General features: G+C 58.7%; 1 protein-coding gene across 1 annotated transcript in view; it reads left to right on the forward strand.

Annotated features, from left to right (window-relative positions):
• Window positions 1-579: 579 nt before the first annotated feature.
• Window positions 580-16,987, forward strand: part of MUC5AC (mucin 5AC, oligomeric mucus/gel-forming) — a 38,157-nt gene continuing 21,749 nt past the window's right edge. The window contains exons 1-28 of the mRNA XM_043970575.1: window positions 580-664; window positions 981-1,127; window positions 2,013-2,076; window positions 2,227-2,305; window positions 3,174-3,321; window positions 3,774-3,889; window positions 4,016-4,208; window positions 4,259-4,523; window positions 4,837-4,951; window positions 5,583-5,673; window positions 5,906-6,015; window positions 6,120-6,333; window positions 6,436-6,561; window positions 7,239-7,356; window positions 7,878-8,016; window positions 8,837-8,947; window positions 9,350-9,419; window positions 9,556-9,693; window positions 9,782-9,946; window positions 11,414-11,508; window positions 12,855-12,981; window positions 13,353-13,608; window positions 13,716-13,768; window positions 14,257-14,357; window positions 15,108-15,259; window positions 15,643-15,781; window positions 16,337-16,450; window positions 16,661-16,843. Coding sequence (XP_043826510.1) covers window positions 580-664; window positions 981-1,127; window positions 2,013-2,076; window positions 2,227-2,305; window positions 3,174-3,321; window positions 3,774-3,889; window positions 4,016-4,208; window positions 4,259-4,523; window positions 4,837-4,951; window positions 5,583-5,673; window positions 5,906-6,015; window positions 6,120-6,333; window positions 6,436-6,561; window positions 7,239-7,356; window positions 7,878-8,016; window positions 8,837-8,947; window positions 9,350-9,419; window positions 9,556-9,693; window positions 9,782-9,946; window positions 11,414-11,508; window positions 12,855-12,981; window positions 13,353-13,608; window positions 13,716-13,768; window positions 14,257-14,357; window positions 15,108-15,259; window positions 15,643-15,781; window positions 16,337-16,450; window positions 16,661-16,843 — 3,714 coding nt within the window. The remainder of the gene's footprint in view (window positions 665-980; window positions 1,128-2,012; window positions 2,077-2,226; window positions 2,306-3,173; window positions 3,322-3,773; window positions 3,890-4,015; window positions 4,209-4,258; window positions 4,524-4,836; window positions 4,952-5,582; window positions 5,674-5,905; window positions 6,016-6,119; window positions 6,334-6,435; window positions 6,562-7,238; window positions 7,357-7,877; window positions 8,017-8,836; window positions 8,948-9,349; window positions 9,420-9,555; window positions 9,694-9,781; window positions 9,947-11,413; window positions 11,509-12,854; window positions 12,982-13,352; window positions 13,609-13,715; window positions 13,769-14,256; window positions 14,358-15,107; window positions 15,260-15,642; window positions 15,782-16,336; window positions 16,451-16,660; window positions 16,844-16,987) is intronic.

The raw sequence follows: 16,987 nt of genomic DNA on the forward strand, positions 1-16,987 counted from the left end.
GCACAGATCTCTCCCTCCCTGCCAGGCCCTTGTCTTTCCTTGGAGCCCTGTTGCTGGGGAGCTGCGGGCCTGTCCAAGCTCCCTGGTGGAGGGTCCTGCCCACTGCTTTGGGGTGCCACAGGCTCGCAGTGGATCAGGCTAGTGAGCCGCCTTCAGCCACTGGGGTAATTCCCAGGCCCCACCAGAGGCTGCCCGGTGCTGTTTGAAGCCAGAATGAAGCTGATATTATCTGTGGTCTCCAGGCTGCTGGACTGAGGAGGGGAAAACCAGTCTCTGGGTGAGAGATGCTCCCCGGGCTCCACCCCCAGGTGAGAGAGGAAAGGGAAATGGGGGGATCTCCCGTCGGCTATGGACCCTCCTCCCCCTGTGCAAACATGTGTGGCCAGCCCCCACTTCCCACCCCCAGGAGCATCCACTGTTTACCAGAGGGAGGGGCAGAGCCCCACCCTGGCCTCGCCCTCCCAGGACACGTGAGCTGGGCTGGGGACAGAGCCAGCTTCTGGGCCTACATAAGGCTCTTCCTGGGGCAGCCACCCTTGCAGAGGCCAGTCCTTCTCACCGTGGTGGAGCTTAGCCACCATGGGCAGCGGCCGGGGGCGAGCCCTGCCCCTCTGGGCCCTCTTCCTGCTCATCTCCTCCTCCAGGCAGCATCAGCAGCAGCCAGGTAGGGCCCGCCCCCCACGCCCAGCTCCTCCAGGCTCATGGCCTCGAGGGATGTGCCTCCTCTGGAGTGTCCTTTCCATGGGTCAGAATGGCATCTGTGATGGGCCAGCCAGCCCTCCAGGAGATCCTTCCAGGCCCCCTTGTCCCGAGGCTGGGCATGCCAGGCTCCGCAGGTGGTCTCTGGGAGCTCCCTCCTTGACTCCCCAGGATGGTCAGCATGGAGGGTGGGGGACCCAGACGGGGCCCCTGGGGAGTGTCGAGGCTGAATATCTGGGTCCCCCCAATGCTCCACCCCTGCTGATTTCTTCTGCTCTCAGAAAGTGTCCACAGCCCCTCGGACGGCGGGAGCCAGAAGGAGCCCACCCTGCCTCCATCCATCCTCTCTCAGATGAGAGCTTCTGCCCCTTTTGGGAAAGTAGATTCCCACAGCTGTTCCACCTCCTATGTCCATAGACCTGGTCTGGGTGTGTGCACACAGGTGTGTGTGTGTGTGTGTGTGTGTTAGCCCTGGGGCAAGCACCCCTAACCCATCAGCAGAAGGCCCCTCGCTCAGGGAGCTTTGGAGCTGGCTCAGCAGATCCTACCTTGGGGGTCACTTCCCCCACCCCATCTGTGTCTCCCTTGTGCCCCATCTTAGGGGCTCTGGTTGCTCCTTTGGGCTCAGCTTTCTGATGGCCCTCACTCAAGCATAGCTGGCCATGGTCCAGCCTCTCAGGGCTCTGCCTGTCCCAGTGACGGCTGGCCAGTCTCATCTCTGTCACTGTCACAGCCCCAGCTCCATATTCTCTCGATGGGGGCCTTCTGGAGACACTGGCTCCCCCTCTCCCCCAGGGAGATTAGCTGAAGGATTCAGACCCTGGAGGAGACAAGCCCGGGGCCACAGTGGGACTTGCTGGGGCCTCTATAGTCGCACCATGGAGGGGACCACCTGCTCTGGCAGACTTCCAATGGGCCAGAATGCTGGGCATTCCTCCCTCACTGCCCCTTCTTTGGGTCACCTGGTGGGGGGCTGGCACCGCCTTCCTCCCAGGTCAGAATCAGTCCTGACTCTGGCCCTGGACCAGCCTCCCTCCACCCCCAGGCCGGGGTCTTTCCTGGGACCCAGACAGGTCAATAACCTTGTCAGGAACGGGGCATAACTGGGCCGATGGGATGGAAGGCAGGCGGTACAGGGGTCCTGCACCTGCCTGGCTCTCATTCCCATGAGGACCCCAGAGAAGAAAGGCTCAATTTCTCCTCCTGAAACTGAGAGGGTTTCTCTGCTCAGTGGGAGAAGACAAGGGGGCAGTGATGAGATGGCACGGAAGAGGGGGAGGAGCTTCAGATTCTGGCTGTCCCTGTCTGGGCAGGTAGTGAGCTCCCTGTCCCTGGAGGGGTCTCCAAGCAGAGGCTGGATGGCCACTCATTAGGAAGGTGAAGGGAGAAGGCCTGGGTTTGAATCCCACTGTCTCACACTATTTGGGACCTGCCATGTTCTGGCTCTGTCCCATCTGAAAAAGAGGCAGGTCTATTCTGGCCTCTGATGGCCCCGTGGGGCCCTGCCTGGCTGGCTGTGCACCCCAGTGTGTCCGGGAAGCAGAGGTCAGAGGCCAGCCCGTGGCTTGGCCTGTTTGGCACCAGCTCAGCCAAGGCAGGAGAAGCAGTGAGCCTCTGCTTCTGGTCAGAACAGGCATTTCAGCAGTGCTGGGAAGAGAGCAAGCCCTGATTAATCACCTACTGTGTGCCAAGCACTGTGCTGAGCAAATGACTTCTCATTAAGTACTCTAGCCCATAGGACAGAGAAGAGAGTCAGAGTCAGAAGGGACCTCAGAACAGAAAAGGTTGGAACAGAAAACATCAGAGCTGTGGAGGATCCTAAGACACAGAACATGGAACATCAGAGCTGTGCAGGACCCTAGAACACAGAACATGGAACATCAGAGCTGGGAGGGGCCTTAGAACACAGAACACGGAATGTCAAGGCTGGGAGGGACCCTAGAACACAGAACATGGAATGTCAGAGCTGTGCAGGATCCTAAAACACAGAACACAGAATGTCAAGGGTGGAAGGGATCTTTGAGAACAATGGAGCTGAGAAGGACCTTAGAATGCAGAATGCAGGCAGGGAAAGGCTGGCCTGTAGACAGGCGGCAGATTTGTGGCAGAGCCTGCATCAGCCAGCATGGAGGTCAGAGAGGGTCCTAGATCTTGGGGGCCTGGGCCCCATTTTTCACTGGCCCGGTGGCTTGCACAGAGCAGCCTCTGCCCCAGTGGGGGGGCAGCTGGCCTTTCCTGCCCCCCCCCCCCGCCCTGCCCCGGCCCTCACTCGTGGCTCTCACTCTCCATTTCCAGAGGCTGTGCTCTGGCCTGTGGGAATCGATGCCTTGGCCTCTTGGAGCCAATCTAATGATGTTTGTCCCAGCTGAGTTTGAGGTGGGAGGGGAGGTCCAGGGAAGGACCCTGAGAGCTCCTGTGGGGAGACCAGATCTGCTGGAAGCTCTGCTACTTCTGACACATGTGGCCTTGGACAGGTCACCTGCCTCGTGGGCCTCGGTTGGGCTCCTGCCCACTGGGACCCCACTGAAGGAAGGTTCCTTGTCTCTTGGACTGTAGGGCAGGCTCAGTACCATGCAGCAGAAGCCAGGCATGGTCACCAGGCAGCTCTTCAGGAGCCGCATGGTGAGTGGCCAGGGACCCTCTCCAGGCTGTGCCCAAGCCACAGCAAAGGCTGGCTTCTCTCTCTCTGCTGCCTGCTGCCTGGGGAGCTGCCCAGCTCCAGACATGAGCCTGGGGTGGTTGAGGGAGGTAGGGAGGCAGACAGTGGAGGCCCAGCTGCCTCATCGGGGGAGATGGGGTCAAAGAACCAACCAGCATCTAAGCCCTGCCCCTCTGCACTGCCTTGGGGCAGTGGCCTTGGCTGGGCCCCTTAGTGGGACTGGGGACCCTTGAAGCAATTCCAGGACAGCTGGGTGTGTGTGGGCACGTCCGGTATGAGCTGAGGGCTGACCCCACCAGAGAACCCCCACCCTCAGCATGGCACATGCGTGTGATGTATGATGTGTGTGTGTGTGTGCATGCACATGCCATGGGTGGCCTGTGACCCCACACAGACAGGGCCTCTCTTTCCCCAGCTTCCTCAGGCAGCCTGCTCGGAGTCACCATGCCAGTGATGACCACCATCTCATCCATAAGGAGTGAGTGTGGGCCCCTGGGGACAGGCATGGCTGAGGCTCTGGATGGTGGGCTGGTCTGTGGACGTGGCTCAGGGCTAGCCCCAGGGTGTCCCAGGGCAAATGCAGAGGCTTGGGGGGTGGGCTCCACAGAGCTGCTCTCACACTCCCTCTAATGGCTGTCTGCCCTGCGGGGTCCCCAGAGCAAGAGGCAGACAGGTGCAGTGAGGAGTGGGGGCAGGAGGGAGGCTAGGCATACAGACAGAGGCCAGGGCCTGGGTTCAAGGCCCCACTCTGACACCAAGCAGCTGGGCCACTCTCTGCCCACATCTGGACCTCCACACCAGCCGGCTGCTAAGAGAAGGCAGGAAGAGGGGAGTCGGGGCCGGGTGCAGGGTGGGCCTCTGTGTAGGGCCCGCGCCTCACAACCCTTATGGGCCCCCCAGCTCACAAGCCTTCACACAACGGCCAAGTGTGCAGCACGTGGGGTGACTTCCACTACAAGACTTTCGATGGGGATGTCTTCCACTTTCCTGGCCTCTGCAACTACGTCTTCTCCTCCCACTGCAAGTCAGCCTATGAAAGCTTCAACATCCAGATGCGGCGCTCCCCAGGGCCCAACGCCACCACGACCGTGAGCCACGTCACCCTGAAGCTTGAGGGGACTGTGGTGGAAATGAGCCCAGACACCACACTGGTCAACAGCAACCCGTGAGTGTGTGCTCATCTGGGGCGCCATCCCTCTGGGACTGGGGGGAGGCAGAGGCCCAGCTCCATCACACTCAGGAGCTCTGAGGGGCCCCTCCCATCTTGGGCTGCTGGTCAGAGCCACAACCTCTCAGGTCCCTTGCAGCTCCCAGTCTAGACTCCTGTGCCCCTCTCCCTCAACTGCAAAATAATAAGGTTGGGTGGGAGGCCTGGGCCCCTCCCCAGGACAGCTCCAGATAAGGCTTGGCCTGGGAGCCCCATCCCTCCCCTCCCCTCCCCTGCCTCCAGCCCCCTGAAGAAGGTGCCCTCTCCCCAGGGTCCAGCTGCCTTTCAGCCAAGCAGGCATCCTGATAGAGAAGAGCAGCAGCTACGTGAAGGTCGTGGCCAAGCTGGGCTTGGTGTTCATGTGGAACCAGGATGACGGACTCCTGGTGAGAGTGCAGCCCTGCTCTGAGAGAGGGTGCCTCCCTTGGGGGCACGCGGAAGAGGGAGGAGCTGAGCCAGGACATCTGGAGGAGTCACCTCCTCGATGGGGGAGGGTCTGGAGATGGCCCCAGGAGGACGAAGGCTGTCAGCACACAGAGGGGTCACCCCAGAAAGCAGAAGCAGGGCCCGGCTGAAAGGGGTCTGAGAAGGCGAAATTTTCCTCCCCGGAGCGTTTCCAAATGCAAAGGCCTTCCTGTGGAGGCCACTTGCCAGGGAGGCTGTGGAGGGGGGCTTGGGCAGCCAGGCTTGTGTCTAGGGGAGCCCTGGGGAGCTTGTCTGAGGGATGTGATTTGGAGGCTGACGAAGGGTGGGCTCAGAGCTAGAAGGTTTTGTGCCCAAAGCCGGCCTTGACTTGTATGACGAAGTCATGTCAGCACTTTGGTCAGTCTTGGTTCTCTCTTCCAAAGGGAGGCCCAGCTTGGCTGAGGTCCCCTGGGGCCTTGGGCTCCTCCTCAGAAAGCATCTTCTTGTCCACCTTTGCTCTCCACTGTGGCTCACATCTCTCTGAGTCTGGGCCAAGGCAGGATGCTCTAGGACCATAGCTCTCCCAGCATCCTCCTTCCCCCTTTGTTTTAGCTGGAACTAGATGCCAAGTATGCCAACCAGACCTGCGGCCTCTGCGGAGACTTCAATGGCATCCCCACCTACAATGAGCTCTTCTCCAACAGTAAGGAAGCCTCCAGGACCCAAGGCCTCTGTTGTTGGGGAGGTCTGGGAAGGAGGCCTGGGAAGGAGGGAGGTGGCAAGCTAACACCTGACAAATAGGTGGGCATAACTCAGTGCCCATACTCGCTGTGCATCTGGCTGGTGCCATGCACGGCCTGGGGAATGTTCCACGGGTTGCCCTTTTGGAGTGCCCGATATAGAAATGGAAGCTGAGCTCTGCTTGTTTCACACAGATGCCAGGCTGACGGCCTTCCAGTTTGGGAATATGCAGAAGATGGACGGGCCCACGGAGCAATGCCAGGACCCCCTCCCAGCAGCCCTGCACAACTGCACAGCTTCCTTTGTAAGCGCGGAGGGTCGGGCCCCTCACCTGCCCCCCAGGGGCTCCTCTGGGACAGAGGAGGGGGCAGGGCTCTCACCGGCAGGGCGGGCTTCCTATTTCCCCAGGACATCTGTGAGACCATCCTCAACAATGCCACCTTCTCCGCCTGCCACGCTCTGGTAGACGTCAGCAGCTATGTGGAGGCCTGCCGGCAAGACCTGTGCCTTTGTGCTGAAGCCAACGGCGCCTCCTGTATCTGTAGCTCCTTGGCTGAGTACTCCCGGCAGTGCGCCCACGCTGGCGGGCTGCCCCCGAACTGGAGGGCCCTCGACCTGTGCCGTGAGTAGCTCTGCCCCCAGCCCCAAGGCCTGGAACCTGTCCTGGCACCTCAAGAAGGGGATTCAGATGAGAACCTTTTGTCCCCCCTTCCGTCTGTTGCAGCCAAGACCTGCCCCTTGAATATGCAATACCATGAATGTGGCTCCCCCTGCATGGACACCTGCTCCAACCAGGAGCGGTCCCTGCTCTGTGAAGACCATTGCATGGACGGTTGCTTCTGTCCCCCAGGTGAGTCCCCATCCCCTCTCGATGCCTCCCTCTGCCCTCCACGTGGACAATACCTAGAACCTCCCTGTCCTGCACCGAATAAGGCATGGGTCCGCTCATGTGCTGCCGAAGCAAGGGCCAAGGGTGGGAGTGGTCTGTGGAGAATGTGCTCAAGTGAGGACATGGCGGTCTATTCAGAAAGAATCTTGAGTCCGACCCATGCCCGGCCAAGAATGCCCTCTCCTGCGTTCCTCACGAGTATTCGTGCAGCTTTTGCTCAGAGCCCTGGAAGGTGGGAGCTGGCCCCATGCTGGGACAACACTCTTTGTGGGGAGGTTTTCCCTGATGAAAAGGAGAAAGACAGACAGAGATAGACAGGCTGACAGACAGATTGTCAGAGCCTTGATCGGATGCTTACAAAGGGCATCAATGATCCCTCCTGAGGTCAGGCCAGCAGCCCCATGGAAGTTAGTCAGAAAGGATGCCTGTGGGAGTGGCCCTGGCTCCCACCTGCACCAGCCCTTAAGCAGGGAGCTGCTTGGGCTGGGCCTCCTGGAGAGGACAGGTAGATGCAGGCCAAGCGTGTCTGGGACCCCGTCCTGGGGATGGCCCCTTGGTGCCTGCTAAGAGCAGAGGATGGGGGCAGGGGTGGCTCGGCAGAAGGCTCCCAAGTCAGCAGTTATCTCGGCCCTGTTTAGGAACCGTCTTGGATGACATCAGCAGCCAAGGCTGTGTCCCAGTGAATCAGTGCTCCTGCATGTACAATGGACAGTCCTATGCCCCTGGAAGCTCCTACTCCACGGAATGTACCAACTGGTGAGTGAGTGAGGAGTGCCCATGACCACGGTGACGTTCACCCAAGTGGGAGTCCAGAGATCTGGCTTCAAATCCGATGCCAGCAGTGTGACCCCCTGGATTCAAAGATGGTGGGGTGTCAGGTGGCCAGGGCTGCTGCTCAGGCCCCTGTTTCCAAACCCAGGGCTCTATTTTGCCCCCATCTCAGCTCTGCTTCCCCATCTGTAAACTGAGGACAGTCAGGCTCATCCTGCGTCCCCTGCAGGGCCCTCTAGCCATGTACTCAGACAAATTTTGAACATTGTGGGTTTGGGAAGGGGGGTATTTCCCAGCCCCCAGCTGTGATCAGGGCGACCCTGGAGCTGCAGGTTCTCAGATTTCCCAGGGCTGGGGAGGCACGGTCTGACTTTCTCAAAGGCCCCTCGCTCTGATGTGAAGGTCCCCGGTGGCGGGGCTTGGGGGGGGCGGCTCTTGTGGGGATCTGGCAGCACTGCCTCCCCTCAAGGGCCATGGGGCTCCTGAAATCTCCCTCATGCTCGCAGCACCTGTTCCGGGGGCCAGTGGAGCTGCCAGGATCTTCCCTGCCCCGGCACCTGCTCTGTCACTGGCGGCTCCCACTTCTCCACCTTTGACGAGAAGCATTACACAGTCCATGGGGACTGCAGCTACATCCTGGTTAAGGTAAAGGTCTCCAGAGGCCAGGAGCAGCTGCAAGGAGAGGGAACTCAGGCAAGATGGAATAGGGTGGGGGGAGTTCAAGGCACCACAGGAATGGGAGCTCTTCCTGCTGGAGGAATCCCTTCATCTCTCTGAGACTCAGTTTCCTCACTGGCAAAGCCTCAGACAGTGGCCACTAGGACTGTCTTGGCTTCTGTGAGAGTGGCATCAGGGAGGACAGCCAGCCTGTCAAAACTGTCAAAGGTGCTGAGCTGGGGACTGAGTCAGGGCCCCCAAAATCAGAGCAAGTTCTAGCCTGGGCTGGATCTTGGAAGATGAAATTCACCAGAGGGAAATGTAAAGTCTGACACTTGGGTTCAAGTAATCAGCCTCACAAAGACTGCTAGCTAGCCACCTACCTACAAAGTATTTGGGGATTTTTCACCCCACACCCAGGCTAGGACAAACCCAAAGGAAGTGTCCCACAACATACGGGAAGCTCCCCCTGAGCCCCTCAATGAAGCTCTTCTTTAGAAGGAAGTCCTTCACATCAGCTGTGCTCAAGATCTCCCTCTCCTGAAGCTTCATCCCTAGACAAGTTGAGGGTCACTTTGTCCAAGGCACAAGAATTGGGCCCAACAGCATGGGGAGCACCTAGGATGGTTTCCGCTCAGAAAAGTCCTAAGGCAGTGCTAACTTGGGACAGGAGGCATCCCATGGGCTGAAATGGAAAGCCACAAGCCAGCCAGGAGCCTCTCTCCAGCCTAACCTTGCTGCCCAGGCTCTGTGTACAGAGAGGTTTTCATGGGCTGTCCTGGGGCGGGGGGGTCTTTCTACTCTGCAGCCCTGTGAGAGCCAATCCTTTACCGTCCTGACGGAGCTCCGAAAGTGTGGGCTGACTGACAGTGAGACCTGCCTCAAGAGTGTGTCCCTCAGCATTGGTGGTGGGCAGACAGTAAGTGCACCCCAAGCTGAGGAGAGGAGATGAGAGGGGGAGGATGAGGAAGGAGGTGTAGGCACAGCCGCTCTGGGGGAGTGAGGCTTCCAAGCCCTCTCTCATGGAGTAAGGGCTGGGCCCTGGGCACCTTTAACATTCATTCCCTCAGCCTCCAATGGGTTCAGTGATGGCCCTAGGTTAACTTCAGCCATGCTCAGCTCCATCAAACATTTATCAAGCACCTCTCCCTACCGAGCACAGCTCTGAGAGGCCCGGCTGGCAGCCCCCAGAGTGGGCTGTAGTGATCTAGGGAGGCTCTCCTCTGAAGGGATCCATCCAGAACCCCTGCCAAGGCCCAGGAGCCTGCCCGACCCCATGGCCTTCCCTCACTGCGGTTTCCCTGCTCCCTCTCCTACCCAGGTGATCATGGTCAGGTCCACAGGGGAGGTGTTTGTGAACTGGATTTATACCCAGCTGCCTGTCTCCACAGGTGAGTGAGGCTTCCTTCCCTGAGGAGTCCCATCAGCTTCTTGGGAGAACAGGGCCATGGCGGTCACAGCATAAGAGGGCGTGGGGTGTCTGAGGAGCACCCCCCGCCCCATGCTTGCCTTGCTCTCTGCCCACAGGCAATGCCACCCTCTTCAGACCTTCCTCGTCCTTCATCATCGCTCAGACGAACCTGGGTCTCCAGCTGACCATCCAGCTCATCCCCACCATGCAAGTCTTTGTAAGAGTGGAGCCGTCCCTATGGGGGCTGACCTGCGGTAGGTGGAGGACCCCCTCCCTCCAGGCCTTCCCGACTGCCCTGGCAGGTGGGTGGCCTCATGCCCACTGGGCTCTTGCTCCCTCCAGGTCTCTGTGGGAATTTCAACAGCATCCAGGCTGATGATTTCAAGACCATGAGTGGGGTGGTAGAAGGCACGGCCGCTGCCTTTGTCAACACCTACAAGACACAAGGTGACTGTCCCAATGTCAAGAATCACTTTGAGGACCCGTGCATGCTCAGTGCGGAGAATGGTAAGTGGTTGGGGGAACTACTGCCCAGCATGCAGAGCTCACCCTGGGGAGCATGGGGGCCCTCCTACAGGAGCTCCTGGGCAGGAGATGTCCCCTCTCCACACAGGTTGGCACCTTCTTGGTAACCTCTAGAGCACCAAAGATCCCTAAGCGCCTTGCTCAGGCTGGTGCAGCTGGTAGAGGCCAGAGACAGGACTGGAACTCAGCTCTTCCAGCCACCACCCTGTCCCTGCACTAGGGTGCCTCTCTACTCAGTCAATTAATTCCTGAAATACTGCCAGGCTGCCCATCACCCCACATCAAGGCCTGGGGTGGGGTGGGAGAGACGGCTGCTTATTTTACCGAACCACCAACTCTCAGGGCAAGCAGGGCCCTCATACATCTCAGGTTCTGATCTCCTCCTCGTCACCTGCTTGAAAGAGGACACCAAGGGAGCGCAGAGAGAGAAGGGACTTGACTAGGGTCACACAGTGGGGAAGTGGGACAAGAGCCCAGGTCTTCTCTCTCCCAGTCCAAAGCCTTCTCCTCTAGGACCACCCCCTCAACCTAGCCCATTTGTAAGATGTGGGTCCTATACATAGGGTATGTGATGTTCATAGCAGATTCTCCCAGGGCTTGGTGCATGCACATACAATTAAGAGCCATAGATCAGGAAAGAATCCAGGAACTGGGAAGAAAGATTTCTTTACAAATTGCAAAAATTGAATACGGATAACGGTAACATCTGATGCTTGGGTAAAACAATTTAACTTCACAAATATAAGACTAGGAATGAGTAACCCCAGCAGTTCATCTGAAAAAAAGATCTGGGAGACAGTGGACCTCAGCTTAACATGTACCCCCAGGGCAACATGGTGCCACTCTGTCCAAGAGCAGAACTTCTGGGAATTAGGAGGTGGCAGGCCCTCTGTCCTCTGCCTGGGTGAGACCCTATCGGGAGCTAGTTTTTAAATCCAAGTGTAAGGATCGACACTTCTGATATCAAGTTTGTGAATTTAAAGGGATCCTTCTGCCCAGTCTCTGGTGTCTGGCCATATCTGCCCCCTCTTCTGGAGGCCTGTGTCCAGCTCTGGGAGGCCACAGTTTAGGAGGCACTCTGATGAGCCTAGACAATGTCTAGGGGGTGGCCATGGTGGGGGAGGGTCTCAGGATCACTTACAAGAATTGGAGATATTTAGGATTCGGAAGAGAAGATTGAGGGCACACATGAATGGTGTCTGCATGTGTGTGAGTGGCTGTCTTGTGGGAGAGGTATAGCCTTGCTCTGCTCAGCCCCAGAGGGGCTGCTCCAGCAGGGAAGGGGTACCTGGGGAGGTGTCTCCCACAAGCCCATGTTGGGGATAGTGGTGAAGGGTTCTCAAGCAGGTACAGGCTGCACGAGAGGCCTCTGGGATGGAGCTGGGGATCCTGGGGCTCACATGGGCACAGACCCCCCAACACAAAGTCCCCTGTCCTTTTTTTCTGCAGAGAAGTACGCACAGCACTGGTGTGGCCTGCTCCTCGACCCACAGGGGCCCTTTGCCCAGTGCCACGCAGTGGTTGGCCCAGCCCTTTACCATTCGGTAACTACCTGCCAGTCATCAGTGGGCAAAGCCGAATGGCTGATGCTCTCATGGGCTCCAGAGGAAGGGGAGGGAGGGAGGGTGGGCACCATGAGAACAACCACCCCCTCCGTCCTCCCCCCACCCTCAGAGCTCCTCGACATCCCCCAAATCCCTTCCTCACCCAAAACAGCCTGGCAAGGCAGGGGCTCTGGGCACTTTTATCCTTCCATTACACATGAGGATGTGGTGAACATGACATGATATAGCAGAGGGAGAGGGACCTGTCCAAGGTCCTAGAGCTACCAGGGGTTTAAAATGTGTCCCCAAGACCTAAATTCAGAACTTTCCACCAGATCAAATGACAATGATACAGGACAGGCCACGGCTGCTGGATGGGTCTGCCATAATGTATGTTCCTGGATGTCAGCTTCATGCTGATGGGATCTGTACAAACCAAGACTGACACCTCTCCTTTGGGACCAGAGTACTCTCTCTGTCCAAGGAGCCATTCGGGGACCCTCTGGCCCTCCTCTCCCTAGCCTAACCCCCTCTCTATAACCTGGCCCTGGCCCTGACCCTGACCCTGACCCTGACCCTGGTCCCGATCCTGGCGCTGGTCCTGGTCCTGGCCCTGACCCTGGCCCTGGCCCTGGTCCTGGTCCTGGCCCTGGCCCTGGCCCTGGTCCTGGTCCTGGCCCTGACCCTGGCCCTGGCCCTGGTCCTGGTCCTGGCCCTGGCCCTGGCCCTGGTCCTGGTCCTGACCCTGGCCCTGACCCTGACCCTGACCCTGGCCCTGGCCCTGGTCCTGGCCCTGACCCTGGCCCTGGTCCTGGTCCTGGCCCTGACCCTGGCCCTGGTCCTGGTCCTGGTCCTGGCCCTGACCCTGGCCCTGGTCCTGGTCCTGACCCTGGCCCTGACCCTGACCCTGACCCTAGCCCTGGCCCTGGTCCTGGTCCTGGCCCTGACCCTGGCCCTGGTCCTGGTCCTGGCCCTGACCCTGGCCCTGGTCCTGATCCTGGCCCTGACTCTGGTCCTGATCCTGGCCCTGGTCCTGGCCCTTTTCCCTGCCCTAGATCTGAGACCTGACCCTGGAGTGCTCTCACCACCTCCCAGGGCTGCTAATAAGGAACCAAAGGGTTTGGAATCAAATTGAACAATTAAGGGAACAATTAAGAGCGATGAGTCCCTTCCCTTGCCCATCAAACTTCCAAATGAATTCCTTACTCTTGGAATCTTGGAAGTGGCTCCTGTGCTGGTCTCAGGCCTCTGAGAACCTGGTGGAGAGACCTTAGTCTGAGGGATTCCTGGGGTCTCTGAGGGAAGAGAACAGCAAGGGGCCACTGAGGGTTTTCTCTGCTCCCCAGAACTGCATGTTTGACACTTGCAACTGTGAGAAAAGTGAGGACTGCCTGTGTGCAGCACTATCTTCCTATGTGCAAGCCTGTGCTGTCCGGGGAGTGTTGCTGAGTGGCTGGAGAGTCGAAGTCTGCAGTAAGTGTGCAGGGGGCTTGAGCTAGGCCACCCAGGGAGGGAATGATGGAGGGAAGGGGAGGGGCATCCTGCCATGGAGATGCTGCTGTTATTCCCATTTTACAGTGGAGGAAACCGAGGCAGACAAAGGTGAAGTGACTTGTCCAAGGTAACAGCTAGCACGTGTCTGAGGCTGGATTTGGGTTTGGGTCCTCCTGACTCCAGGCCCAGTGCTCTCTCCACTGTGCCACCAGCTGCCCCTGCAAGGAGGACTAGCCAGTGAGGCCAGAGGACTGGATGGGATGGGAAGGGGTTTCCCTAAGGCCGTCCCCAGGATCCCGAGAGCTTTGCCCACATTCTGACAGCCTCTGGCGCCTTCCTTGCCTCTGCAGCCAAGCCCATGACGTCGTGCCCCAAGTCCCTGACTTACCGATACAATATCACCACCTGCCAGCCCACCTGTCGCTCGCTCAGTGAGCCTGACGTCACTTGCACCATTAAGTTCGTCCCAGTGGATGGCTGCACCTGCCCAGAAGGCACCTTCATGGACGACGCTGGCAAATGCGTGCCCGCGGCTAGCTGCCCATGCTACTACCAAGGGTCTGCTATTCCGAATGGAGAGTCTGTCCACCACAACGGAGTCATGTGGTACGGAGCCTGCCCTGCCCATCCCAGCCTTCAGAGTGGGGGGAGGGGAGCCCCCCCCACCTCCCCCCCCCACCCCGCCGAAGCTTAACCAGCTTCTTCCTTTCCAGCACTTGTACTCAAGGCAGACTGAACTGCATTGGAAGCCAGATCCCGAAGCCAGGTAAGCCCCTCTACTGCTGGGTGCTATGGCCTGTGCCACTGCTAGGCTACCATCCAAGGGCAGCCCAAGCCCAAGCCCAGAAGAGCAAGCACACGTCAGGAAGTGCCCTCGAATCAGGGGCCCTGGGGCCAACAGGAGCATAGGCCTTGAGCTGTAAGGGGCCCTGGAGGCCACCAAAGGCCATCTGCTCATTTTACTGAGAGGGAAACTGAGGCCCAGAAAGGGAAGGGACTTAGCTAAGGTCATGTAGCTCAGAAATGGTGGATCTGGGATCCAGTGGCCACTTTCTCCCAGTGGCCTGGTGGCCTTTGGGCATCTGTTCCTGCATCTCAATCTGTCCGTGCACAAGCTAAAGAGAGCTCTTCGAGCCAAGATCACAGAGCTGGGCTCTAGCCCGCCCCGCCCCCACCCATGAGGATGAACTCTACAGAGCCAAGAGGGCCACAGCTCCGGGCCGGCTCATGGCTCGCCTTCCGCTTCTCCTCCAGCCTGTGCAGCTCCCATGGTCTACTTTAACTGCAGCAAGACCTCAGCAGGAGTGACCGGAGCCGAGTGTCAAAAAAGCTGCCACACTCTGGACATGGCCTGTGTGAGTGACCCATGAAGCTTTGCCTCCGCCCCTTCCCAGGGAGCACCCAGCCCCCTGTGTGCATCACCCACCCTACCTCACCAGCACTGCGCATGCGTAGACAGGAGCAAGGAGGAGGTTCAGGCTGTCAGGCAGTTTTGGTGTCTCCGCCCACGGACACAAGCCGATTCGCACACTCACTGGGCACCTTCCTCGGCCAGCAGAACCTCTATTCTCAGTCCTTGCTTGCTTGGGACAGGCCTGGCACACTTCATCATGCCAGTCCCATAAATGGGGGGCCCTCTTTCCCTATCCCATTTCTGTTTTTCTTGCTGCCCTTTCCCACCCTGTGGCACCCAAGACATCTAGAAAGCTTAGAGCAGGAGGAATTGCTTACAGGGGCTGCCATTTCCTCCTGACAGCTTTGGGGCTGCCCTGCATGTGCAGAGGGAAGCCCATGGGATTAGAGCCCAGACTTCTGACTCCAAAGGCAGCCACTCCCTGAAAGTCTACTTAGGGGTCCTTCCAAAACCTTCTTCTTCCCATCGCTAGCTTATACTGCCCACAGCCATGTGTCTGAGCAGTCTATTTTCTCACAGGGCTGATGGTCAAGCATACAATCTATCTAGTAGTCTGCCTGCCTGCCTTCCTGCCTGCCTACCTGTCTGCCTTCCTGTCTGTCTGCCTTCCTTCCTGCCTGCCTGCCTACACACTTGCCTCCCCGTTGCCTCTTCCAGGCTTTTGACAGGAGTTTTCTCTTGCCTACAACAGTATAGCAATAAGTGTGTCTCCGGTTGTGTGTGCCCGGATGGGCTGGTGTCTGATGGAGAAGGAGGCTGCATTCATGAGGATCAGTGCCCATGTGTCCACAACGAGGCCAGCTACCAGGCTGGTGAGACCATTCAGGTGGATTGCAACACCTGGTAAGTGCCCTCAGCTGCCAGGGACGGTGCTTTGGCTCCTCCCTCCACACAGCCAGGCAGGTTTCTGCAGTGAAGCCGTGTAGGAAGGCTCTCCAGGCAGCGAGTCCCATTCAAGGGCCAGGGGCGGCTTTTCCTGGAAGAGAGATGCAGGCAGGTTTCCAAACTCATACTTCCTGGGACTCTGGTGCTTTTCCAGCCCCAAAGAGCTTGCCTGCTGACCACAGAGGAGGCAGAGAGGGGATGGGTTTGAGCTGGGCCTCCTCTGACTCTGTCAGCTGGGCCACCTCCCCAAGAAAGTGGCCAGTCCTGGCAGCCCCAAAGGGAGGAGGCTCTGGCCTGGCCTCCAGCCTCCACCTCAAGTATCCTCCTCCTTGTCCCCTCAGCACCTGCAAGGATCGAATGTGGCAGTGTACCAATGAGTCCTGTTTGGCCACGTGTACCGTGTATGGCGACGGTCAGTATATCACCTTTGATGGCCAACGCTACAGCTTCAGTGGGAACTGCGAGTACATGCTGGTCCAGGTAAGAGGGAGGGGCGTGCTGGGCGTGTTCTCCTCCACCTGTCTCTGGAGGTTCCCTCCAATGTTCCCCTACCTGTGAAGCTGACTCAAGTTATGAGTGCAAGCGAGACCTTGAGCACTCCCGTCAGTGGCTTGTGAGTTTCTTGGGGTCTTGCCCTGGGCAGGGCAGGGCATGGATTGTCCAGCAGGCAACCTGGCCCTGTTCAGAGGCCTGTGCACAGGTTGGCTCCAGTGGGAGGAGGCAGCCAGCCACAGACCCTTTTTGAAGTGGTGGGGGCCACTGTGTCAGAGGGGGCAGAAGGCCGGGTCTCACTCTTTGAGTTTCCAGGCTAGATAGAGGGCAATCTTAGTCATTCCATCTGCCAGGCCCTCGGAGCCCTTCCTACACAGGGAGAACCTGAGGGAGGCACTGGCTCAGGCCGGAGCCCAGGTCCTTGGCAGTGGGGGCCCTGGGCCCCTCCCTGTAGTCCTGGGCCCCCTGGGGGCCCCTCCACTGGGGTGGGGGCTGGCCTTGCCCCTGGAGTCCACTCCAGTGATAGAGCACTTCCCTCGGCAGGACCACTGCGGGAAGAACAGCAGTGCCAAGGGGACTTTCCGAGTCATCACAGAGAACATCCCCTGTGGGACCACAGGCACCACCTGCTCCAAGGCCATCAAGATCTTCTTGGGGGTGGGTCTCTGTCTGGGGAAGAACTTGAGAAAGAAGCTGTCCAAGGAGAGTCTGGGGGAGGGGCTGGGGCAAGCCTTAGCTAGGCATGACTTCCCAGAAAAGCAGGACCCTCTGGGAGGCCTGTGGGCCTCTGGGATTGCCAGGTGCTCTCCTTGATGTCCTGGTGGGTCTGAGCATGGGCATTGAGCAGCCTTTGGCCTTTTCATCCAGAGCTATGAACTGAAGCTCAGTGAAGGGAAGGTGGAAGTGATTGAGAAGGAGGATGCTTCAGGGGAGCCCCCTTACAGCATCCGTCAGATGGGGATCTACCTGATCGTGGACACCAACAGTGGGTTGGTCCTGCTGTGGGACAAGAAGACCAGTATCTTCATCCAACTCAGTCCCGACTTCAAGGTACCGGGGCTGTGAAGCCAGAGCTGTGATTGAGAATGCCGTCTGCCCTGGAGTGGGATTGATGGAGACTCTTACTGGGAAATCAACTGCCTGTGCCTGTGTGTGTGCACATGCTCGTGTGTATGCACAAGTGTGAATGGGCAT

The sequence above is a fragment of the Dromiciops gliroides genome, chromosome 6 (genome assembly GCF_019393635.1).
Source record: "Dromiciops gliroides isolate mDroGli1 chromosome 6, mDroGli1.pri, whole genome shotgun sequence".
Taxonomy (NCBI): domain Eukaryota; kingdom Metazoa; phylum Chordata; class Mammalia; order Microbiotheria; family Microbiotheriidae; genus Dromiciops; species Dromiciops gliroides.